This window comes from Panthera pardus, unplaced genomic scaffold (assembly GCF_024362965.1).
Source record: "Panthera pardus isolate Hobbes unplaced genomic scaffold, ASM2436296v1 HiC_scaffold_22, whole genome shotgun sequence".
NCBI classification, from domain to species: Eukaryota; Metazoa; Chordata; class Mammalia; order Carnivora; family Felidae; genus Panthera; species Panthera pardus.
In genome coordinates, this window is record NW_026526788.1 from 61,520,794 (window position 1) to 61,546,452 (window position 25,659).

The 25,659-nt window shown below is 51.9% G+C and overlaps 1 protein-coding gene across 1 annotated transcript in view; it reads right to left on the reverse strand.

Moving 5' to 3' along the window:
- The window catches only part of COL17A1 (collagen type XVII alpha 1 chain), a 51,848-nt gene that overhangs the window by 16,156 nt on the left and 10,033 nt on the right, over nt 1-25,659 (reverse strand). Inside the window, exons 6-31 of the mRNA XM_019459353.2 lie at nt 23,081-23,128; nt 21,924-21,959; nt 20,232-20,279; nt 18,673-18,816; nt 16,409-16,567; nt 15,738-15,809; nt 14,531-14,602; nt 13,695-13,766; nt 12,171-12,332; nt 11,715-11,795; nt 10,348-10,392; nt 9,209-9,406; nt 8,342-8,563; nt 7,993-8,022; nt 7,615-7,641; nt 6,200-6,226; nt 6,037-6,099; nt 5,385-5,489; nt 4,557-4,619; nt 3,898-3,933; nt 3,017-3,070; nt 2,777-2,812; nt 2,255-2,290; nt 1,549-1,611; nt 391-426; nt 75-146 (exon numbers count right to left, since the gene is read on the reverse strand). Of these exons, the coding sequence (XP_019314898.2) occupies nt 75-146; nt 391-426; nt 1,549-1,611; nt 2,255-2,290; nt 2,777-2,812; nt 3,017-3,070; nt 3,898-3,933; nt 4,557-4,619; nt 5,385-5,489; nt 6,037-6,099; nt 6,200-6,226; nt 7,615-7,641; nt 7,993-8,022; nt 8,342-8,563; nt 9,209-9,406; nt 10,348-10,392; nt 11,715-11,795; nt 12,171-12,332; nt 13,695-13,766; nt 14,531-14,602; nt 15,738-15,809; nt 16,409-16,567; nt 18,673-18,816; nt 20,232-20,279; nt 21,924-21,959; nt 23,081-23,128 (2,007 nt within the window). The remainder of the gene's footprint in view (nt 1-74; nt 147-390; nt 427-1,548; nt 1,612-2,254; nt 2,291-2,776; nt 2,813-3,016; nt 3,071-3,897; nt 3,934-4,556; nt 4,620-5,384; nt 5,490-6,036; nt 6,100-6,199; nt 6,227-7,614; nt 7,642-7,992; nt 8,023-8,341; nt 8,564-9,208; nt 9,407-10,347; nt 10,393-11,714; nt 11,796-12,170; nt 12,333-13,694; nt 13,767-14,530; nt 14,603-15,737; nt 15,810-16,408; nt 16,568-18,672; nt 18,817-20,231; nt 20,280-21,923; nt 21,960-23,080; nt 23,129-25,659) is intronic.

Genomic DNA, 25,659 nt, shown 5'->3' on the forward strand with positions numbered 1-25,659 from the left:
AAAATGGGCTAAGGCACACACATTCACGTGTACACACACACACAGGCCGTAGCTCCCCTTTGCCACTCTGTTACCTGGCTTTCCTGGGTCTCCAGAAGGCCCTGGTGGGCCACGGGTTCCAGGCATCCCTGTCAGACCCTGTTCACCTAGAGAGAGCATGAGATAAAGAAGGGTTTTCCTTTTAGGAAAGCTGAGCCGGCCGGCACATCTGAGCCTATGGTTTCTGGGGTTTTACTAATTTGCTGGCAGGTGGAAAGGAGAAGGGGAGTAAGACCTGGGCCTCATGGGGGTCCTGCTGCCTTATCATTAAGGGGACTGGGGACTGCATGCTGGGATGTGGGCAGGGCAGGGCCAGGCAGTGAGCACGAGGAGAGCAGATCTGCAACCCACCTCTTGGGCCTTGGTGTCCATCAGGGCCAGCGGGTCCTAGGAAAGCAGAACCACATATCACCAGTTACCCCAAGAGCTACTTTTGGGCCTCCCTCCCTCGATGACCCCACAGGCTTTAGCCAGTTGTCTCCCAGGCGGGAGCCCGTGCAGCCCTTCCCACAGCTGCCGACCACGGATGCCACTTTCTCCCTGGCCTCTTCCCCTAAACCAGGGATTGTGTATTTTCCTGCAGAGAACTAACGGGTCAGCAACTCCCCATTGCATCCCCAGGGCCTACTGCAGACTCAGCATGCACCAGATACTCAATAAATGTCTGCCTCGTTTACTCAAGGTCCTGGAAGTCAAGGTCCTCCAAGTTCTCTCCTCTGCTCTGAGTGTTATGCTAACCTTTGTCCAAAGTGGCGTCCTTCTGGGACCGTATCTTGCGTTCTCCCACCCCTTTGTCTCTCCTCACTTGTGTTGTCTCTGCAGAGACTTTTCCAAAATGACCATGACGAAATCTTCCTTGCTTTATAAGGCCACGTGAAATGCCTCCTCCTTCATTTCTAGTAGGAAGGAATCTCTCTCTGCCATACCCTCATAGCACTCCGTGCCTTTCAGGGCACCTGTCCCTTCTACAAGCTTTATCTCCCCTTGTGGGAGGTAAAGCATTTTACTTGCCCCACATGGCATCCTGCCTACAGTCAGAGCCTCCTCGTTGTGTTACATGAACGGGAAACTGAACATACCACATCCCCACTGGTGGAGCTTAAACCCTTTTGGGACTTGGTGCTAAATGCTCCGCCCTCTGAGGGTTGTTGGTCAGCTTCCAAGTCCTGGCTGACAAGCACCTTGCTAAGTGTCAGCAAAATGGTTAAACCCTGGATCTGGCTGTGACACCAGCTCTGGAGTACCAGGGTTATGCCGGAACAGTGTGGGTCCTAAGGGACCTCAATGCTTATCTGTCCTCCCCAGGGGCCCAAGTGGCCTCGAGGCAGGGACCAGGCTGGATGGGCCACCAACCTCCAGCAGTGACAAACCCAGAGACAGAAACAGCCTGCACATGGGCCCTCAGACAAACTGGAGAACAGGACACGCAGCTCTAGAAGCAGGCTCTCGGCTCTCTGACCTCGACTGGAAGGGGCAAACCCACTGCATCCGTTCCTTTGGGACACTCACCCATTGCCCCTTTAGCTCCAGGCTCACCCACGGCGCCAGGCAAACCTCTCAAGCCGGGCTCGCCTGCAAAGGAAACAGGCTTGCTGACTGGGACTTCCACGATACGCGTGTTCCCCACCCCCAAGACTGCCACCTCCCCAACCAGAGGAGCTGGAGGTAACAAACAGAGGCTGCGGACACAGCCCCTGCTTAGATTCTATGGTCAGGGTCCCCGGGCAGCAGACACAGGCAGGTCCAGAGCCACGTCCGGTCTGAAGGGATGTGCAGATGAATCATTTCCCTGGCAGCACAGAGCTGCCCCTGTAGCCAAAGCACCGTTTCTACGGATTTCTTTTTTAGGCATTCGAGCTGGCAGAAGGTTAAGCAGATGAGAGGCTTGCAAGTAGTGTCAACTCTCTGCTGCTCTGGGAAGAGCCTAATTCCCCCAACTGGATCCCCCCGAAATAATCCAAGACGATCATAAACTCCCTTTCCTGCTCCAAACATTTACCGTCTGGACTATACGTACATTTTGATGCTGGTTCCTACTCCATTCACTGTTTTTTATTTTATCCTGTCTTGTGATTTTTCCCTAGATTACAAGTTTTCCGAAGGTTTTTAGACAGAGCTTCTGCCTCATATTTGTGTATTTCTTTCCACCTCCAGTGCCCGCTGGGTTTACAAGAAGTCTTTAGTGGATGAAATCAGATTCCTGTGCAAGACTGACCTGTGAGGCCTCGGGGTCCTTTCTCCCCCTGGTCACCTGAAACAGACATGGGGCAGGGTGGGGTGGCAGGAGGCAGCAGTCGGAGCAAGGAAAACACCCTCACTCAGTGAGAGGGACCCTGGCTACAAACAGTTCTCACTGTGCCCTTGAGTTGCTGCCAGCAGAATGTCAGTGAGACCCAGGCACTGCTGAGGCCAAGGAGCTCGCTCTCCCCCAGGGTCAGCACCATCACCCCCAAACTACCCCAGCCCCTGCTGTTGTACAGTGAGTGCCATGAGTGCAAGGAGAGCCAGACGAGAGAGGACGTGCCTCAACACTGCATCCAGACCACCCTGCGGGCCACCCGACCACAGTGCTTGTGACATAGGTGCTCGGTTTCCCCTCTTCCTGCCTTAGTTTCCCTATCTGAGAGGCTGGGCTAGAATGAGCTCTCAGGTCCAATCCTGGACCCTGAGACAGGTTCCCATCGGGGCTCCCAGGAGTCAGGCGGACTATGGGGATGTCTGAGCAGTGGCAACGTACCTTTGGGTCCCGGTGATCCCATGGGACCTTTGTCACCTGAAAAGGTAAGGGACAACTCTGTGTAAGGAGCCCCAGAGGGGATGACCAAAAAAGAGCGGTGTCTGTGTGCAGACAGGCTCTCTGCCATCCTGACCTGCCCTCTGCTTACGTACCTGCCAGCCCGTATAGCTGCCCCACCGCCCAGACCTCCTTCTTGAGTGAGTGGCATCTACAGGGTGGCATCCCCTTCCCCAAGCTCACCTTTGACACCAGGGAGTCCAACTTCACCTCGGAGCCCTTGGGGACCTACAGAGCCTGCAAGCAAAGACAACCATGAAGCTAGGTGAGTGGCCTGATGGACCGATGGACATGGACACAGGCACAGACATGCACACGCACACACACACACAGGTACATGCACAGCCTGGGGTAAAGTCAAGGGCTGCTCTCCACAGACTCCTCCCCACAACCCTGCTACATCATCCCAGCCCAGTTCCTTGCCCTAGTGTCACAGGCCCTGATGTAAGGACACCTCATGGGGCTGTGGCAGAAACACTGGTCCGCATTACAGTGTGGGCTACAGCTCAAGATTCCCAAGACAGCAGAAGGGCTCTGGCCCACAGGGAGGAGGTGGCCACAGGGACTTTGCTCAGGTGCAAGCAGGACAGTAAGTGCCTGCTGCTGAGGTTGCCGGAGGGCCATGCGCCCCGAGCCAGGTCAGCACGGATCTCCCCGAAACCACTGGGAACCTGACCTCAGCTTCAGGGGACACATGTATGGACAGGAGTTTTGGACCTCTGGAAGGCTCCATATAATTGCTTCTTTTGCTTTAAAAATGTGTTTCTTGGGGCACCTGGGTGGCTCAGTCGGTTAAGCGTACGACTTCGGCTCAGGTCACGATCTCACGGTATGTGAGTTCGAGCCCCGCGTCGGGCTCTGTGCTGACTGCTCAGAGCCTGGAGCGTGAGCTTCAGATTCTGTGTCTCCCTTTCTCTTTGACCCTCCCCCGTTCATGCTCTGTCTCTGTCTCAAAAACAAATAAATGTTAACAAAAAAAAAAAATTAAAAAAAAATGTGTTTCTTTTTAGTATCCCTTTCTTTTCCCCAGAAACAGCATCTATTTTTATAAGCACCACACTGACCTGGGGGACCCCGTGGGCCAGGAGAACCACTGGAACCTGAGAAGAAAGACAAGACCACAATCATCAGGGGCGAGCCACAGGCCAGGGACACTTGACCCCACAGTAAGGGGCAGGTAGGGGCTCACTTCCAAGTGAGGGCTGTGTGTGTGTGAGCATTGCCCACACAGTGTGGGTTCGTGCCCAGACCCCAAGTCAGTGGGTCTGAGAGGGACCCCAGTGCAAAGTTCTCCTGAGGGAGGACACTACAGCTGGTGGGATCGAGAGACCCCTGCTCCTTCCGGTCAGAGTAGAACATGTGGGCCCGGGCAGCAGCAGGGAGGGGAGATGGGCATCAAACTGAGAAGGCCCCGTTCTCCCTGAGCCGTCCAGACATAATGCTTTTGAAGGAGTGCAATTGGGCAGCTGTCGGGTGAGGAACTCATCTGACTTGGGACTTCCTGACCCATCCACACACTTAGGGGCCACATAACAGGGCCACTGAAGAGAGACAGAAGCATGGTCCCAAAAATTCCAGCCCTGGGGTCAGTTCCAGCCCTGACCCCCCAGGCACTCCTTTGTGGGGGGGGCTCTCTGGGCCCATTGTCCCTGCAGCAGGTTAGGGCTGTCAGGATCCACTTCCTGGACCTCTGTGATCCGTGCCATCCTGGCACTTGACTTACCTTTGGGACCCACAGAACCTGGGACACCAGGTGGGCCCTGAACACCAGGTTCACCAGCAGCCCCTGGGGAGAAAGCAGAGGATGCTCAGTTTGCTCGCCCACCCAGCCTGGCAGTGTCATTTGTGGGCAATACTTCCCAACTGCTGGTGGTCTCTGATCTATCAGATACCTCCTTGAGGCCACAAAGCTGCAAAACACCTTCAGTTTCTACCCCCAGAGCCTTTATAGCCCATGAGGTCTGGCCCACAGGAGCCACTCAATAAATATTTGTTGCCTGGTTGAACAATATTTTTAAGACAAAGAGGAGCTAAAAATAAAGCTCTTGCTCATGCTCTTTTGGCATTATGAGAATTTCTAGCGTCTGTGCTTGGTTTCACCTGATGAAAGCTGACTCCTGGTTAAGAATCTAGTTGTAAAATCTTCCCAGCCTCCTCCAGGGCTGGGCCTGTGTCTAGGTCTTTCTATTTCTCCTTCCCTGCCTATTTCCAGCCCATGAAGGTTTGAGGGCCTACCACCCTTCTCCACCTTTGGTCAGGCTCTGCCCTGAGCCTCTTACCTCAGACCTGACTCTGCACTGCCTATGTGGGACGACCCTTTCTCCTTGTGACCACCTTCTTCGTGGATTCTGAACACTGCAGGGTTCTTAGATTCAGACCCAAACCCACAGCCCAGCCCACACCCCCATTAGAATGTGGTCTTCACAGGGCCTGGCACAGAGCCTGGCTCGAGGTAGCTGCTCAGTAAAGGCCATTGAAAGAAGGAGGGAGAAAGATGTGAGAAGGAAGCATGGATATAGCTAACCCTCCTGGTAAAGGAAGAGCCTCTTACCTCTGTCCCCTTTCTCTCCAAACCCAGGAGGCCCTGCTTCACCACGAGGTCCCATGGGGCCCTCTCGTCCTCTCTGGCCCATGGGACCCTCCATGCCAGGCTCTCCTGAAGAAAGGAACCTCAGAGTTAGGAGCCAGTGCCCATGGCTAAGGGCTCCATTGGCAGCATCTCACATGATCAAGAGGCCCTCTGCTCCTCCGTCTGGACACTCGGGCTTCTGGTGGGCTCTAGCCCGGCCCCCACTGCCTCTTTCTCACTGCTCCTGGGCCACAGCACACCCTTGCCCCAGGGCCCACGGCTGCTCCCTCTGCCTAGAGCATTCCCCCACCATCTCCCCATGCCTGGCTCCCTCACCATCTTCAAGTCTGTTCAAACGGCACCTTCTCAGTGAGGCCTTATTCAAATTTACCCCCTCAGTGCGCAGTGCCGTGTGTGGCTCTGTCTTTCCCGTTTCATGATCTACCTCCTACCCTGCTCTGTACTTCACTAATTTATCATGTCTTTCTCCCCAACCCAAAGATAAGCAGCGATTTCTGTTTTGTTCACCAATGTCTCCCCGGCTCCTAAAACAGGGTCTGGCACAGAGCAGGCACTTAATGAAATGTTTATTGAATGAATAAGGGAATAAGAGAATGGAAAAAGCGGCTCTTACCCACACTGCCTTTTTGTCCCTTTGGTCCTTCTGGACCTGGGTGGCCCAAGAGCCCAGGGATGCCTGTGGACACACAACAACACCTGAGCCCTGTTTTCCCCTAGAACCCGGGAGCCAGGGACAAGCAGCCCGCAATACCAGCACGCCATCAGAGGTTACATACCTGGAGTCCCCGGGAGCCCCCGATCTCCTGTGGGGGCAGAGATAAAAGAAGTCAGACAGAGGACTTGTGCCTGTTGCCTAAAGGAACCACCAGGAGAACATAGGATTGCCACATTTAGTAATTATATGGGATGCTTAGTTCAGTTTGCATTGCAGATAAATACTGAGTAAATTTCTAAGGTAAGTATGTTTAATGTGATATTTGGGACACACAGTGAAAAATTATTTATCTGCAATTCAAATTTAACGTCTTGTATTTTATGGCAACCACATAGTCAGGGACTCCAGGACCAATGGTCCTCCTCACCATCGTGGTCAGGAGGGGTGTGTGGCCTGCAAGCTGGAGCCTTGGGGAAGGGGGCTGATGTAGTTGCCCAGGCTGGGGTGGGGGGGGCAGGGAATCCCCAAGAGAAGTGGATGGCCATCAAGCAGACGAACCCCCAATTCCTGCACTGAGATCTCTCGGGAAGGGAGGTAAAGGTGGGGATAGAGGGACGACTCTGTCTCTTGAACCGTGGCTCTCAGCATGGACTCTGCACCACCAGCCTCAGAACCACCTGGGGCAATCAAGACCCTAGACTCCAGGCCCCACATCTGCCGAATCAGAGGCTCTGGGAGTGGGGCCCAGAGTCTTCTGGCAACCCTCCTACCCACTGAAGTTTGAGAACCCCCCTCAACTAGAACAAGGGGTGCTGCTGTGGTCATTGGGATTGGAAACCTCTTCCACCCGTGGGCCTGTCCCACTGACTGTCAAACCACTTTTCTAAGGAAAGAGATCAATTTCTTACAGCATTATCAATGAGTGTCACACAAGTTAGCACACGATTGTCCCTCAACTAACACTGTGGGGCACCTTTTCCTGTGTATATGTCCTGTCTCCCTGCCAGACTGCCCACCCCTGCAGGTAGGTGGCACTACCCCAACTGGAGTCCCCCCCCCGCCAAGGAGCCCCCCTCCTAAGACCCCTGGGAGCAGGCTCCTCAGCTGCAATGGTGGTTCCTGACCTGCCTCATCAGAATTAACCTAGGGGGAGGAGGATCCAGTCCCAGAGGATCTGATTCCTGGCAGGACCCAGGAATCTGTATTTCTAGAAATCCCCCCAAGTATTGTGTATAGTAGCAGGTCCTCAGGCTGCCCTTTGTTGCTGAGGGAGATGCAGATCCTTGATGCAGATTCCTTGTCCTTGTCCGGGAAGTCCCTAGAATCCTGAGAAGGGACAAGGGACAGTGCTGCCCCAGAGACATAGAGCCCTGCTCTGTCACTAAGCCCTCTGACCTCAAAAGCCCAAGGGTCTGCAAGTCCTACATGGAGGGGAGCTGGCCCGGAAGACTGGGTGTGGGGGAATCAGACGCAGGCTGCTCATTTTAAACCAGCCCTTACTGATACTTTAGGTTAAAATCTCCACATTTGATTTACCTTTAGGTCCTTGACTTCCCATGTCACCTAAAATCAGAAACACACGAAAACCATGAGGTGGGGTGAGAACCCAAGAGCCACTCTCTCCTGGTGTTTTCGGACCCACAAACGTCACTGCGGTGTGGGCGGGCACGCAGCTTGGTGCCCTTCAGTCTCCGACCACGTCACTGGGGCACGTGGCTGGGCCCCTCTTCAGTGATGCCCAAGGTCCCCTCTTGTTCTAAGACATCCTGACTGTAAAGCCAATTCTCAACCCTCCCGACAGACACCTTAAGATCTTTCTACTGCTCATCCTTCAATTTGGAAAGTTTCCACCCAGAAAACCTGTTCCACAGGCAGGAAATGAGAGCAGCATGAGGGCTCAGTCCACCCCAGTACCTTTAGGGCCGGGGCTTCCTCGGAGATTTCCTACGAGAGAAGGTAACATGGAGTTAGCTGCACAGCTTGTATGTGTGTGTCACACACACACACACACACACACACGTGTGCATACACACGACGGGGTGGGGGGGCACCACGGTCTGGGGGAAGACACAGAAGCTGGGACTAGGAACCAGATTCCAAGGGGTGGTAGTTGTGTGATCTTGGGCAATTCTCCTTCACAGACCTCAGTTTTCCCAGCAGTCAGATGGGATCACAATGCTGGTCCCCACTCCCAGGATCCCGCACAGGATGGAGGGAGCACAGGAGCCCGGAAGGCCTTCGCCCTGCCCTGCGCCGTACTCACCGCTCTCCTGTTCCGCCATCAGCTTGCTCTTCAAGAACAGCCAGAGCGCCTCCTGCCCGTGGCCATCAAGCCCCAGTTTCCCCAGGTCGGCCCCGACGCCGGGCACAGCGCCCTGCAGCCGGTCCTTGTTGCTCCGCTCCACCTTCTCGTCGTAGAGCAGCACCCCGCTCCGGCTCTGCTCCAGCTCGGCCACCCGTGCCTTCAGTGCCCTCACTTCCTCCGCTGAGACAGGCGGACAGAGGCCGGTCAGCCAGGCGGGGCCTCCCAGCCGGCGGCACCCTCCCAGCCTGCAGCACACCCCGAGGTGGGCCTGATGTGGGGCTCTGGGGACCTTTGGCCGGAATCTGTACAGAGACCACGTGTCGTGACCACCAGTGGGGGCAGCTGCTCAAAATGGTAACCACGCCCTGAAGAAACCGGGCCTGGGACTCTTCTCACAGGAGGAGGCCACAGAGCAGTCCCCCATCCTCCCTGGGGGCTGCTGCGAGAGCCGACAGAGACCCACAGGGGTGCTTGGAAAAGTTGAAAATCAAAAAGGCCCTGAGTACGCACGGCCTGATGATTACGGGCAGCCAAATGCGTAGCAGGCTGTGACAGGGACGGAGGGCCCTGGGCTGGGAGCCACACCAGAACCCCAGTTCTGCCACCAAGTGGCCGTGGGACCTGGACCGAGTGCCTCCAGTCCTGCCACTGAGTGGCCGTGGGACCCGGACCGAGTACCTCTGGAGCCTGGCTCCCCACCTGCAGTAATGAGGGGTCCTCCCCGATTGCCTCTGGCCCCTGGATCTCTGACATGCGGGACACTTGCCGACTCCTGCCCTCCAGACGGGCAGTGAGGCCTGGTGTCCTGCCACTGTCCTCACGTACCCAGAGCAATGAGGCCGAACAGCAGCCCCAGGAGCAGCAGCCAGGTGAGCAGCAGGCCCAGCAGCCACTTCCACCAGCTGCAGCAGGAGCCACAGGGGCACCAGGCTGGCGCCGCCCCCCATGGGCCCCCTCCGCCGCCACCTTTGCCGCCACCTCCGCCTCTACCGCTGCCCCCACGGTGATTGTAGCTGTGAACATCTGTGGAAGACAAAGGAGGGGTAAGGGGAATGCAGTAGGCTCCTGCCCTCTTCCCTCCAAATTCTGGGGTTTTCGGTGACTTCCTGGGGGCCTGAGTGAATGCTAGTCGGGGCCGGCAGCTCCAAGGCGGGCAAGGCTGGCTCCTGGAACACACACAGGGCCACAGCTGGGGAAGAGCACACATGGGACAAGCCTGGGCTAGAGGCGTATGACCCAGTGGAGGTCCCTTCACCTGTTGCCTTTCTCATAAAGTGGAGTTAAAAGATTCCCCACTTCATAGAATGCTTGCTGATGAAAGGAGGTAAGGCAGGTACGGGCATTAGCAGAGGATGCAGCCCAAAGCACTCAGTTTAAAAATCTTGATGATGAGCATGGATTTTGCTACAACTTCCTGAATTTGGTTATGGCCAAACCCAAAGCGTTCCCACCTCCCTCCACACCTGCATTCCCTTGGGGCCCTCAGCTCCTGTGTAATCCCTGCAGTGCCCGAAATTACACTCAGCACTTAAGGGATGGCTGGGAAGCTGCTGCTGCTGCTTTTTTTTAGTGAAAAGGATTTTTAGTGTCTAAAACAGACTGATAACCCTTGGTCTGTTTCCCTCACAAGACTGTGTAAGCAAGTGAGAAAAGTCTAAAGGGCTAGAGATGTGCGTGGTCTTAGAGGCACCCTGAAGTCCAGGCAGGGGGCTCTGGAAGACGCAGCAGTGGCTCCTCTGTATTGGGAGACCCTGGACCCTGGAACCTTCTGCAGCCCTGCCCCAGCCCCCTGCCAGCCCCCTCCACTGCCCTCCACCCTGCCTCCTCAGGCCTTTAGGGAAACCCTTTAGAGGTGCAGGGCTCATGTGTGCCCTGGTTCCAGGTGAGGGAGTGGTCATCTGTTCTGTTCATCACAACCAGCCCTCTCAGCTCCTGTCACTGCAGGATCTGCTGTGGCTACCTACCTGCGGAGGTGACCTTGCCCTTTGTGGACACAGTCTTCACGTCCCCTGGAAGGCAAACACCAAGAACACAGGTTTTGATCTGAGCTTTTAAATTTTTGTTAACATTTACTCATTTTTTGAGAGACAGAGAGAGAGAGCACGAGCAGGGGAGGGGTAGAGAGAGGAGGAGACACAGAATCCGAAGGAGGCTCCAGGCTCTGAGCTATCAGCACAGAGCCTGATGCGGGGCTTGAACTCACAAACCGTGAGATCATGACCTGAGCTGAAGTCGGACGTTTAACCAACTGAGCCACCCAGGCACCCCTGACCTGGGCTTTTAAGCTGCGGAACCACAGGACAGCCTGTGAGTTGACTTTGGGCAAAACTTGAGGTACATGTGCCATCCAAGCACCTTGAGGAATAGCACCGTATGGGAACGCTCATGGACCCAGTCCTCGCTGATGTGATATTTGCGACCGTTGTATCAATGAAGACATGGCTGGGCCAGCAATTAATGGTGGGTAAAAAGCAGGATCTTAACTCTCTTGTGACCTAAACCTTTCAAGCCCAAGACATTTTTGGAGTTCCATGTTAGGGGTGACATTTGCACTCAACGATAAATATGTTTATGAGAAATGACTCTCGATTTCTTGGTTAAAGGACTTTGCGTTCCTCACCAGGGGTGGAGGGGCAGAGGGCTAGTTCACCAGTCCCTGATGCTATTTGACCACTGAGTGTTTGTGGGCACAGAAGGAATTCTCTGAGAAAACTGTTTACACCTTTCATCAGATTCTGTAAAGGGTCTTTTGGTTCCATAGCCCCACCTCCACCCCTAAAATGTAAGTCTTCAAAGTAGGTACTTCCTCAGAGTCGGGCCTGGTGAAGATCATAAGGGATTTCATTTGCATTTTGAAAAGATGTTCTAAGACCCAACTTTTCAGGGAGGTCAGTAAAGGAAGAGAAATCAGTGATCTGGAAAGAGTACACAGGACCTTGAGCATGTGAAGAAATGCAGTTATCTGGGAGAAAATCCAAATATTTGGGAAGGAAAGAAATAAGTGTAGCAAGTGCTTTGCAAAGCGTTTTCTAATAGCTCTGGAAATTATGGAACAGAGGGGAAAAAACCCACTGTAGACAGCAGGCGTGCCATGGGAAGGCTTCTGCTGCACTAACATGCATAGGAGACGGCTGCAGAGCTGGTTAAAACACAGCCTCTGACTCAGCAGGTCTGGGCCAGGGCCTGGCAGCCTTCATTTCTAACACACTCCCAGGTGGGGCCGATACTGCGGGTCTAGAGACCCAACTTTGAGTAGCCAGGTCTCAGAAGATGAATAAATAACAAGCAGATAGACTAAAGTCAAGGGAACAGTGACCAGATTTCCTCTTACCATTAGCGTCTGATATCAGACAGGTGTCAGCAGTGTAGGCAGCTTGCTTTTCTTTTTTCAGGGTGTCATCTGAAAAAGAAGCTGTGCATACAACCTATGATCACCCAGGATACTCCATCCTCAGTCCCCTCTCTGCCCCAGGGCCTCTCCTGCTTGGATTCCCCAGTAGGAAGAGAGCTCAGCTTCCCTGAGTCAATCTCCCGGATCTGTGCTTGTAGTTAGGAGACTTCCCATTGCCCAAAGACCTCTCTGGGTGTGTTTTGCCAGAATGTTCCTGAATGTTTATCTACATTCAAGGCAGACCCTGGAGCACCCTATTCAGGCAGGTAAATTTCATTTGAATGGGGCAACTCCGGTTTTCTTATTAAAATGTCTCAATCCACCTTGCTAGGACATTCTGTCTCCTATACCATCTGCCTCTCTCCTGAAACCTGCATGGCGTGGGCTCCCTCGTACTTGCGGCGATGGTGGCCGGGGAGGCGGTAAAGACCTTCCCACTGTCCTTGGTCATGATCAGCAGCTCCATCTCCTTCTTGGCTGGTGTGTTGTCTTTCTCCAGGATCAGGAATTTACAGTCCTTGTGCAAGAGTTCATCATTCTGGACGTTTGTGGTGGAGGCTGGGGAGGAAAGGAGCAGGCAAGGAGAAGGACAAGGGAGAGGGAAGAAATGACCAGAACAAGAAAAAGGAAGAAAGGCGGGGGGGGGGGGGGAGGGAAAGAGAGAGATCAGCAGCTGCATCTGAGGGTCTCCTGCTCTCGCTGACAGTGTTTACTAAGAAGCATCCTGGGGAACAAAGCCACCCTCCCCTGCCTGGCTGAGCCTGGCCACCAGGAGTGGGTCAATGTGGGAAGCACCAGGTGGCTGGCCTACGGTACTGTCCCCTCACCTGGACACTACAGGATCTTTAGCCAAAGGGTCAAAGTCCCCTTGTCAGTCATGCCCTTTTTTAACTGATGTGGTGGGTTCATTGCTATCCCTCAGTCTCAAGTGTTACCATCCTGGAGGCACTTTTCCTGACCAGCTGGTCTAACATGAACCCCTGCCCCATCTCTACTACCTCATCTATTTCTTCTAAGTAGGTATGATTTTCTGTCATCTTTTCCTGTCATTTGTCTATTTGTCCATCTGCCTCCTCTCCGGCTGCAATGGTCAGCCTGGTGAAGGCAGGAGTCTAGTCTGTCCTGTTCACGTTCATACTCCGAGCACTTAGAACAGCATCTGTCTCATACAGAGCAGGTCCTCAGTAAATCTTTTCTGAATGAAGGAATTGTTGAATGGAAGGGAACAACAGGATCACAGCAATGGAAGAAATAACCCACTGGGTGAGGAGAGCCCAAGTTGATAAAGATCCTATTGAAAGTGTGTATGGTGTGGGGCACCTGGCTGGCTTAGTTGACAGAGCATGTGACTACTGACCTCAGGGTTATGAGTTCGAGCCCCACACTGGGCATGGAGCCAAGAAAGAAAGGAAAAGGAAAAGGAAAAGGAAAAGGAAAAGGAAAAGGAAAAGGAAAAGGAAAAGGAAAAGGAAAGAAAGAAAGAAAGAAAGAAAGAAAGAAAGAAAGAAAGACAGACAAAGGAAGAAAGACAGACAAAGGAAGAAAGACAGACAAAGGAAGGAAGGAAGGAAGGAAGAGTGTGTGGTTGGGGTGGCAGCTTCTGAGGGGCTCCCGGGTTCTTGCAATGGGTGACACATAACAGGAGCAGGCCAGGGGCTTCCAGACAACAGTAGGGACTGGGGTATGAATACCTGACCCTAAGCTCCCTGCCCCACCCCTTGGCCCTTGAAGGCCAAGGTAAGTCCAGGGGCACACTTATCTCTGCTCTGTCATGGGAACCAGGAGGCCTTTGGGGTGAGTCGTATTTGCAGACCTCAGACCACCAATAGGTTATACCTCCCCCTCCCATACGCCACGTGTCACTGCAGAGCACTTGTCCCCCACACGTGGTTGCCATCGGCAGCTGGCAGTAGCACTCACCTGCGGCGGAGGTGGACACGCCTGCGCTTACAGCGGCAGGGCCCTGGGGCAGGTTTTTCTTCACACCATATGCTATAAGAAAGGAACCACGGAGTCAGCAGGGCCAGTGTGGGAGAGTGGCTCCACAAAGCCTAGAATAGCCTGAGCAATCCCAGCAGGGGGCAGGCTCCCCAGGTGACAGGAAGAGCTTAGTGGCAACTAAATAAAATGAATTATAACAACAAAGGCAACTGTCTCCAGCCACAGGGGCGGCAATGAGTTTAGATGACACTTTCTTTGGTCTAACCCTCATTCTTTTAGGATTGTTCCAAAATTCTACCTCCTCCCTGAAGTTCTCCTAAGACTCCTTCCCTTCAGAACTCCTAACACCTGCTCTGCACAACAGGATTCATGTTGTCGTATAGGACACCTGGTTGTTTCACGTGCATTAGACTTTCTACTCCAAGTAAACCATAAACAAGCTGAGGGCAAAGGCTAAGGTTCACCCCTCTCCTGTTCCACCTCCCCGGGTTTGCACAGGGGTACACCATAAAATCAGCTAGATGATCGAGGTACAGTGACAGGGGACCATCAGGAACGGCAGTGAGACACAGGGGTATACAGATGACACTCCACAGCAAGGGCTCCCCTGTGGTTTCCCTCACATCCGAGCCAGCAAATGATCGAAGTTGACATCTTTAGGTTGGGAGGTGGGGGGGCTGTTTCTTTGTTGGGAAAGGTTGGTTTTTAGGGAAATCTGGTCCCTCTGATTCAGTTACTGGAAAGGAATATTGTGAGTTACAGCTGCAACAAGGCATTACTTCCCAGACCCTAAGCTCCAAACCTTGGCTACTGACCTGTGGAGGTGGTGGCCGCGCCATGGGACAGGGTGGACGAGCTGGGGGCCAGGTTGTTCTGCATGCCAAACACTGGGAGAGGAATGGAGGGCAGGTGAGCGCAGGTGGAGAGGGGGCCCCTTGGCTTGAGGCAGCCCCTGGAGCACCCCAAAGCACTTCCATGATAAAGATCTTGGCACAGGCCAGAGATTCCCCAGATTTCTCAGTTCTCACATTCTCAGTGACACGGTGAGCTCTTCAGGCCCCACCCCCCACTACTGGCCAAAAGCTACCAGCAGTTTCATATATTGGGTAGTTAGGGCCACATAGCTGAATAACAGTAATCTGCACAGGGTCTGACAGATGCCACTGTATTTAAAAATATCCCAGGGGTGGGGAGCCTGGGTGGTCTGGTTGGTTAAGCATCCGACTCCGGATTTTAGCTCAGCATTGGGCTCTGCGCTGAGAGGGCAGAGCCTACTTGGGATTTTCTCTCTGCCTCTCTCTCTCTCTGCCCCTCCCCTGTTCGTGCTGTCAAAAATAAATAAAACATTAAGAAAATGGTCATATGCTTGCGCTGGAAGCCAGGCAGTGACACTGAGCCCCCAGTGAACTACAGTGTTTATAAAAAGATCTAAAGTAAGATCCTTCAGGAGCACCTGGGTGGCTCAGCCTGTTGGGCATCTAACTCTTGACTTCAGCTCAGGTCATGATCTGAGGGTCGTGGGATGGAGCCCCGTGTTGGGCTCTGTGCTGACAGTGGGGAGCCTGCTAGGGATACTTTCTCTTTTCTCTCTCTGCCCCTCCCTTGCTCTCTCTCCCTCTCTCTCAAGATAAAATAAAATAAACATTAAAAAACTAAAGTAATATCCTTCTAACATAAGAGTACTTTGCACCTGAAAACGTCCACAGTGCCGACTCTGCCCCTTTACTTCCATTTCTCCACCGCTCACAGAAAAGAGACCAGAACAGAACAAGTAGGTTCTGGACACCCCAAGCACCCTCCCTCAGGCCTTGTCCTTGGGGGCTGATCTCCACCTAGGACTGAGGGCAGGCACCCCTTGGGCCCTGTTTCTGCATCCCGTGTGCAATGAGGAAAGTCTTCACGCTCATGGGCAGAAAGAACATCTTCTGTGGAAACCCCTCTGTTTTCCTCAGCAGTAGGGAGCATCACTAACTTGTAAAGCAAACGTGCTAAAAAGGGCGACGCAAGCTGGCAAGCACTGACCTGAGGAGCAGGTGCTGACCCCGGGGTGCAGTGTGGGAGAGCAGGATGCCATGTTGTTTGGGACTCCAAAGACTGCAGGGGAGGAGGAGGAAGAGGAAGGCTGGTGAGCGGGACCTCCAGCCCAGAGCAGGGGAAACCACAGAGGCACCAGAAGAAGTGCCAGGATTAAATTTTTCTATTTTGTTACATTTCTGGTTTTAGGGAAATCTTGGGCTCTTGCCTTGCAGCCGAGGACCAAATTGTCCATGGTGTGCCTTGAGTCATAGCCAAGGAATGGTCATAAGGTGGTCAGGCCTCGCGTGGACCCTGGGTCACCCTTTTGCAGAAAAGGCATTTGAAGCCCAGAGAAGTTAACCAACTTTCTCAAGGTCACAGTTAATCCATGTGGAATGAAACTAGGTTCCCTATACACATTTTCATGTTCTTTCCCATTACATTTTTTTTCCTGATACACTGTGCTATATAGTCCTTTTTATAGGGGACCCACCAAAAGAAACACCTTAGAGACTGAATTGAGCTGGGGTTATCAATGGGAAAATCTTGGGATGCTAGGCCACAGAAGACCCCTAGAGAAAGCCTCCGGGGAAGGTAAACAGCAGAGGGGTCGTTCAGCTCCAGGTAAAATTGCAAAGGGTTCAGGGGTGGGAGGGGAAGTACACTGTACCACGTACCCGATCCTGCAGAATAGGCATTGGTGTTGAGGAGGGATGAGCTCTGGGTGGTCACATTGTTGTGATAGGTCCCCATGGAGGACCCCGCCGGCAAGGTGGAAGACCACATATGGGAGGGAAGGTTGGCGTCCAAGATGGTTGTATCATAGGTGCCGGACACTGGAAACAGACAGGCACACCCACACCCCAGTGAGAGACAAAAGCAGCACCCAGTCAGATCGGTGTGCTGGCACATTCTCGGGTTTAGCCCTGAAGGTCCCATGTCCCGGGACCTCCCTCTGTCCAGGGAAGTTGGTCAGTCCACTTTCATCTGAAACTTTGGAGCTGGTGAAAACTTGATCTCTTGTATTAAAGATTCTTGTTGTGGCTAACAGACACATGAAAAGATGCTCAACATCACTCATCATCATGGAAATATGAATCAAAACTATGATGAGATACACCGCACACCTGTCAGAATGGCTAAAATGAACAACACAGGAAACAACAGGTGTCGGCAAGGATGTGGAGAAAGGGAACCCTCTTGCACTGTTGGTGGGAATGCCAACTGGTGCAGCCACCCTGGAAAACAGTTTGCAGATTCCTCACAAAGTTGAAAATAGAACTGCCCTCCAACCCAGCAATTGCATTACTAGGTATTTACCCAAGGAATACAAAAATACTAATTCAAAGGGATACCTGCACCTCGATGTTTATAGCACCATTATCTACAACAACCAAATTATGGAAGCAGCCCAAGTGTCCATCAATTGATGACTGGATAAAGAAGTGGTGTATATATACAACAGAATATTACTCAGCCATAAAAAAAGAATGAAATCTTGCCATTTGCAACAACATTTTTGCTAAGTGAAATAAGTCAGAGGAAGACAAATACCGTCTCATATGTGGAATTTAAGGAACAAAATTGATGAACATATGGGGTTGGGGGGAAAGGGAAACAAACCATAAGAGATTCATAGCAATAGAGATCAAACCAAGAGTCGATGGAGGGAAGTGGGTGGCGGATGGGTTAGATAGGCATGGCAATTAAGGAGGGCACTTGTGATGAGCACTGGGTATTGTATGTAAGCTATGGATCACTGAAATCTACTCCTGAAACCAATAATGCACTGTATGTTAACTAACTCAAATTTAAATAAAAATTTGAAGAGAAAAAAAAAATTCTTGCTGACTCCTGGTGAAATCTGAAGTAGGTCAGTTTTGCTCTGGGGTCTGCCCATTTTTCCAAGATCCCCTTCCCACCTCCTGGTGTGCTGTCCCCTCCCCTGGGACATCCATCGTTGCTGATTCCGCCACTGGTGCCAGGGGGCCACAAATCCCACACAGAATTCCAGGCATGAGGCAGGTGCAGATAGCAAAGCCCCTGGTCCGAGACCATCCCGCACGGAGGGCAGTCTTCTCTGGTTAAACGCTCCTTAAACCTTCCTATGTGCCAACCAGACCCAAGGGGCACTCTGCCCCCAAGAGAGGGGACTTTGGTGCTTCTTCAAATCTGAAGCCAATTCTGCCTCTTCACTATACAAGGGGGAACTAGCCATACAAGTCATAAAACTTGCCCTGAGGTTTGGGTTTATATTTAAAAATAAGAGAAATATCACAATCTCAAGGGTTGTTGTTGTGTTTTGTTATTGTTTTTTTTTTTTCTTCAGGAGTAAGGGACAGAAAGCTTCACAACATAGCAGAACTGGCTTCTCTCCTCCTCCCTGTCCAAGGATCTGCTTATTCATCTTTCTGCCTCCCACAGAACCCACCTTGCACTTGGTAGGCATGTGATCCCGGAGTGCTCAACAATGTCCATCCTACTTGACTATGACCCCCTGGTTATCTGTTTGACTTCCCCCAGAGGCCCTCACCTCCACGAGTGGCCATGTCTCTCCTGTTCCTTGCTTCTCCTCAGTGCCTGCTACTTGGCACAGAGGAAGCACATAATAAATATTCACTGAATGAATGAATGAAAATACAGTTGTCCCCACTATTCTTCATTCGGGGAACCTGGTCAACACATTCCCAAAAGATGTCAAGAATGTCCTGGGAGAGAGTCTCTAGGATTGAGAGCCCAACTACATGCCCGTGGTATGGTGCACCAGACAGGGCGCAGCCCACATGCTCACACAGCATGAAGAGCAGACTCTTGGTAAGTACTCTGTGAAGTCTCTGCCACAACCTTGGAGGCCTGTCGGGGCACTGCTGAATTCCGGGGCCAGGACAACTCTGCCACCTCGTTCCCTTCCCTCCATGGAAGCTGGAGCCCCGGGGCTTACCTGACTGGGAGCTTGCCGTCACCATTTTGGTCTCCACCGTGCCTTTCTTGGGGATGGGGAGTGTATTGGAGCAATTTCGGGTGGGGCTCACGCTTGCAGATCGACTCCCCTTGAGCAAACGTTTAACATCATCCAATTCCGTCCCTGTAAAATAAACCCCCAATTTTCCAATAGGCCCTGGATTCTTTCCTGAGTCCAGCTGCAGTGGAAAAACATATATGGCATTCTGAATGAGGCGGGGGTGGGGGGAATGACATTTGCTTCACACGCTGGGACATTTTTGGTCAGCCTTGTAATTTTTGTATTTTGTCAATTTATAGCATCTATCAACCTGGCCCTTTGTAATATTAATGGCCTCATAAATACAGGGCCTCCACAGGGAGGTCCTCAGTATGTATTTCCTAATTAGACCTCATCAGACAGCACAGGGATAATTCTATGGCTGGAAGACCTGGTCGTCCTAGATCAGGGGGCTGGGAGATTTACACACAGGGCAGTGAAAGAACCAGATCTCTTGAAACAAATGATTCAACAGTGGTCTCATCCCCCACCAGGACACATTGAATGTCAAGTGCCTGACCTTGTATGCTCTGGAGTGTCAAAAGGAATTTGTGGCTCATAACTCCTAAACATTATGCTGCTTTCGTGTGGGTTTGGGGTCCATTTGGCCACTATTATTTGTAGCTAGGTCACCTAGAGGTGTTAGCTCCCTGTGCCTCCCAACGTGGCAAGGAGGAGAGGAAGGAGACATCATAGGAGGGTAGCACATAAGAGGTCTACAGACAACGTGTCCTAGAAGACTGCCCAGGCACCCCCTTCCCTGAAAGCTCCATCCTTTGGCTCAGCCCTGCCAAGCCTGGAAGGACTCTGGTGAGATAGCCTCAGACCCCATGGCGCAGGGCCCTGAGCTCTTTGCGCCAGCCCCAATCTCTGATTCCTGGGCCAAGTGGCCTCTTTCTCCTTCTGCTCTTTATACTTGGCTCTCACCCTATCGGTTGGGCTCTTTTCAAAATGTCAAGTAACTTCTAACAAGAACAATAGGAGTGAAACAAAGTCAACAGACAGACTAGGGAATCCCTGACATTTGAAATAAAGTTCAAATTCTCACACTCGACTTGCTTCTGACTCTTCTCCAATCTTAAGTATTCTATCGTGTCCCCTCTTTCTCCTTTTCCTTTGGCCACACTGAACATTCCTCCAACGTGTGGGCATATGTTCCTCAAATGTGTCATGCCAGCGTATCCCACAGAGCCTAAATGACCCATCCTTCGGTCCCCCTTCAAGGCACATGGACCCGAGAAGGCTTCTTTGACTCCCTGCTCCTTCAGCTCCCTGAGATGTCATGGTTGGTTGGTTTACGATCTCCCTGTTAGCAGCAAGGAACGTGACTTACTCAGCTCCTCATCCCCAGCACCTCGCCAAGGGTCCCTCTCACAGAAGGCCCTTCAAGACGTTTTATGACTGAGTGACCACACACACAGACACACACACACACACACATATACACACTGGTGACCCTGGACTCCTAGATCCTTTATTTTCAGACAGTGACCACTTACATCGGGTAGATGGGGATGCACTCTGTAGTCGAACTCGGATTTCGCTCTCTGTCAGGGAAGAGATGGAGAAAGTGTGAATGAAGGAGCTTGGATCACAGTGCCTGACACTGAGCTCTGAGCAGCAGAAAAGATTTTGGGCTGTGTCCTAAGAACAGGAGGCCTAAGTGTGCCCAGAACAAGTGCTATTTAAAGGAGAGGTCCTTGGGGCGCCTGGGTGGCTTGGTCGGTTAAGCATCCGACTTCGGCTCAGGTCATGATCTCACCCTCGGTGAGTTCGATCCTCGCGTCAGGCTCTGTGCTGACCACTCAGAGCCTGCAGCCTGTTTCAGATTCTGTGTCTCCCTCTCTCTCTGCCCCTCCCCTGTTCATGCTCTGTCTCTCTCTGTCTCAAAAATAAATAAATGTTAAAAAAAAAATAAAAAAAATAAAAATAAAAAATAAAAAAAAAATAAAAAATAAAAAATAAAAAAAAAATAAAGGAGAGGTCCTTGGGGCGCCCGGGTGGCTCAGTCAGTTGAGCGTCCGACTTCAGCTCAGGTCACGATCTCGCGGTCCGTGAGTTCGAGCCCCGCATCGGGCTCTGGGCTGATGGCTCGGAGCCTGGAGCCTGCTTCCGATTCTGTGTCCTCCCTCTCTCTCTGCCCCTCCCCCGTTCATGCTCTGTCTCTCTCTGTCTCAAAAAAATAAATAAACGTTAAAAAAAAAAATTTAATTTAAAGGAGAGGTCCTCTCCCCACATCCCAACCTGCCCACTGTACACATCCCAGTGCCTGGGGATGCCCTGATGAAATCACAGGCTGAGCCGGGAGGCTCCATCACTATCAGCATTGACCGAACCCCTTCCCAGTGCCTGTCTCCCAACTGCCCAAACCAAGCTGCTGTCTTGCCTCCTGGGTCTCTGGGTCATGAGAGAGAGAGACTTCTAAAACCCATACCATTTACTTAGCCACTTGGGCCTCCTTTGGGCAGGAAATGGATGGTTTCACGTTATTAGTTAGCTTCAGGTAGGCCATTGACATCTTTCAACTATTAGCCTAAAGTTGGTAGCTGGTATGTTCCTAACTTTGAAGTTACTGATGCAAAAAGGCGCTGGGAAGTCTAGACTGATCAGTGAGAGCTACAGCAGCCCAGCCCATGAGGAGCCCTGCCTTCAGCAAGGCCCTGACACGCCGCTCCTCCCCACCCCCACCAGATCCATTGGGGCCGCTTTCCCCAGGACCACATTTCCCTCCTAGAGCCTTCTCCACAGGCAGACGTGGACAGTGCAAAACTGTCACGCAGCCCTCCGTGCCCTGGAATAATTTGAAAAAGAAGGGCTTTTGCTCATTTCTCGATGCATCACGATAATTACAGCGGCTCTAGTTAGTCAGCCAGGAGACTACAAGTGAAGTCAGGTGTGGCGCCAGCATCATCAGCTAATCCGCAGCAGGACAAGCTGCTCCCCAGCTGGCTACCATGTGATTTTAGCCTTGCTTCCACTCGCATGCTACGTCACCGCCAGAATCTACCCCTCCCATCCTGATGGGGCCGGCAAAAGATTCCCAGGAAGCTGTAAGCTCCTCGGACGCAGAAACCACGCCTTATTTATTCTTCTCTGCTTCTCATATTTTCTGGCTCAAGGCTGGGCACCCGTGTTAGATGCTCAGAAAAAACTTGGTGAATGAACTGAAATGAACCCAGCAACAGACTCACCTCGTGTTTGGCTCCTTCCTCTGGTTGAAGAAGATGCTGAGAAACAAAGACAAGTAATCTTAGGCATATGTAAGAGGTGGGATGCTAAATAATTTTCACCTGGAAGTAGGTCTGTTTGAGTGGGGGGTGGGGAAGAGACGGTTTTCAGTGTGCATTTATATCCAGATGGGCACCTTTCTCTTTGTTTCTACTAATGTGTCTTTGTAAAGTCTTTGCAAACTGAGTGTCCTGCCCTTCTTCCCTGAGCTCAAGTCCTGTGCATCCCAGTTCCTACTTGGTGCCCCCACCCGGAAGCTGAACCACCAGCTCTGCTTCAGGATGAAATGACTGAACACGTCAGTCCATGTGGAGGCCTCCTCCTGGCTCCCCTATTTCAATCACTGGCCCCACAGTGAACCCAACCACCTGGGGTTGGCAGTGGGTGCTTAATAAATGATGGCCACATAGCCAAAGGGCAGAGAAAGTTTTGCAAGGCTCCAATGCATTTAGGGTGTTAGCTAAATGAATGTTAGGTTAGCTCACACTTAGAGTGTTAACTAAGGTAATCATTTGGAAGCAAGGTCATTAGGGCTGGCTGTCTACACAGATGAAATATATTTAAAACAAACAAACAGCCAGATCTCTTTAGCTTTTTGTTAGAGACTGCCTTGGACTTCCAGCCATAAGCAAATAAATAAAATTATAATCACTGTACAATCATCATATCAATTCAGACGCACAGTGAGAATCCAAGAACATGGACCAAAAGGTTAAGGCCAAATGAAGACAGATCCTTGGGTTTCACTTGGCATAAAGTGTGCCCCTTTGCAGCCAATCATGGTGGAGGTGATGGGATGTGTGGCATTTGTGCGTTCAACCCCCTGCTCCTCTTTGCTGGGAGGTCTTTGTGTGTCCTGTGGAAGGAAAAATCCTGTAATTGTTGCTTGGCCTTAGGGGCTTCTCTGTCCAAGCCTGAGCCCTGTGTGAGTAACTTGCCACTTCAGTAGTGCCAGGAGCAATGGCGAATACCAGCAAGTTAATGTGGAGGTCAGTCGCCTTAAGATGCTTCAGGATAAGGAAGCGAGGGGTCAAACTCCTTTAGAAGAATCCATTTGACTCCAGGCATTTCCCCAGTGCCTCATTTGACCATTTCTTCAGAAAGTAAGGAAAGGACATACCAAATTCCTTCCGAGGGTACTCCGGAGAAGAGTTGCCGCTGGAGCTCCCTGCAGAGGGAGAAAACACTCAGCACACAGAGCCAGTCCTCCCAGAGAAAACACTCAGCACACACATGGCCGGCCCTCCCAGAGCTGCCCAGGGGAGAAGGTGCACTGGGCACCCCCTACTGAACCTCCCGGCCCAGCGCCCTGGACGGCAAGTGCTCTACAGCAGGCTTGCTGTGGAAATAGGACACACCTCCAGGACGCAGCCGGGGCATTTCGCTGTGACCACTGATCTATTTCACGTGGCGAAGGGTTAGAACAAAGGAAAGCAGGACGTTTTCATTTTTTTTTTGTTTTTACGTCCTTGACTGAGTGTGCCCTATGCCAGTGTTGGTGCAGGTGACCTGTCCTGGTCATACAAATACCGGCAGTGTCACTCACCTTGTGAAGCCAGTCCCAAATGTGGACCCCGTTACAATGAAGGCGCCAGCCCCCAGGAAGGCCTAACATCAGAAAGCGCTGTGGTGACACCCTGCCTGGCCTGGATTTTGGCTCCCCACCCCCACCCCTGCCATATGCCAGCTCTGGGTCTTAACTCACTGGGGAACTCAAACCCTCAATCCTGCTTCTCCACCACCACTACCCGTCTCCATTCAGTATCAGAGCCACTTGCTGCCTGGCTGGGCTGTTTCCCACCAAACCTGCTTCTGCAGATGACCAGGCACTGCAGTGACCTGAGGGGCAGGACCCAAACGTCTTCCTCCCGCCTCCTGCTTCTTGACCCTGAGCACCTCCCTGCCTCACTTCCATGTCTCTGCCTGGTCCTGCTCTCCCCAGCCGCTCACACTCTTCCTCCTCCTCTGTCTTCTAACTCTTCGTTCCCTTTCATCCCCAATGTTCTCTTTCTTTGCCCCTTTCTGCTCTCATGCTCCCTTCCTTGGCCAGTTCCTGAGGTTTCCATCTTCTACTAACTAACACCTCTTCATAAATGCCGCCAAGCTGGGTATCCTGCCCGACTTCTCCCTGAGCTCAAGTCCTGCGCACCCCTCTCCCTGCTCGGTAGCCCCACCGGGAGCTGTGCGGCAGCTCCGCTTCAGGACACATCCCCGAGCTCGTCAGCATGGGGGCCTCCACCTGGCTGCCCTCTTTCAATCACGGGCACCACCATGGCCCCAACCACCTGCGCTTCAATCTCAGACTCTTTCTCCCCCCCCTTCCTTAGTACTTAATCAATTGTCAAACATCAATTCTGTCTGCAATACATCTCACCTCTGCTCCTCTTTTCCACTCCAAATGCTGCCACCCTAGCCCCAGCCAAGTTTTCCCTTCCTTGACCATGGAGCACCTTCTAACTTGTCACCACGTTCTGCCTCTTTCCTCCCCATTCTTCCTGCACATGGCTTCCAGAGTTCTAGCCCTAGACCTCAAAGATGATTGACTTTTTATTCAAAAATCCCGGGGGCTTCTCACTGTGACAGAACAGAATCCAAACATCGTAGGCCAGCCCTGAATCTGAGCCCCTCCAGCTCTCTTCACGTCAGCACCTGCTTGCTAGTGAGCCCTGACTGCTGCCCGTGTGTGGCCCCTGCAGGCTGGAGAGACCCACCTCTCCACTGGGCGTCACACATCACACATGAAGGCCCATCTCAAATGCTACCTCCACAAAGAGTCTTCCCTGAAGACTCAGCTGGAAACCATAATCCCCTTCTACTTTATATCATAGTTTTTAACTTATCATCTTAGCTTATCCAGTAGACTACAGGCAACTTGAAGCAAGATCCACATCTAAGTCATTTCAGTATCATTAGGGAGGAAGAATTTCCTCTATCCTTCAAGATCCTTCTAGCTGGACCAAGAAGCAAATTGACATGAGACAGATTAACAGGAGAAAAATCAAATTTAGCTTCTGAATCCACACAGACATGGAAATTCCAGAGACTGGCAACATGATGCTCATTTGAGCTAAGGATAGGGGTAGGGGCTTGAGAATACAAAGGAGAGAAAGACCCTTAGCAGGAAGGTGAGAGGAGATGGTTGGAAAACAAAGGTTGCCTTATTATGTAAGTAAATTTCCTAAGTAGAGGAGTTTCTATTAATAGCTCTCTTCTTGGTACAAGCAAGCAACTGAGGGGGAGGTAAAGAGCTTTTCCTGAACCTGCTGGGTTTTGATTGCTCTTAACTCAAAATACCTTTCATGCCAAAGTGACCCATTTGGGGGCAGCCTGCCCTTGGCCCCTAGAGCGTCCACTAAAACATTCCAAAAGGTGTTAAATACATGGTAGATGCATGATAAAATGCTAAATGAAGGAATGAATTAAGGGGGTGGGTAAATCAATGAAATCTCTAAGTAGCATGAGTCTGTGAAAGAAAAGAAAGAAGAGTGAAGACACGGCAGAAACAGGTAAATAAGGGTGGCCAATAATTTCATCCTCAAAAGATGAGCGAAGTATGGGGCGCCTGGGTGGCTCAGTCGGTTAAGCGTCCGACTTCAGCTCAGGTCACCATCTCGCGGTCCGTGAGTTCGAGCCCCGCGTCGGGCTCTGGGCTGATGGCTCAGAGCCTGGAGCCTGCTTCCAGTTCTGTGTCTCCCTCTC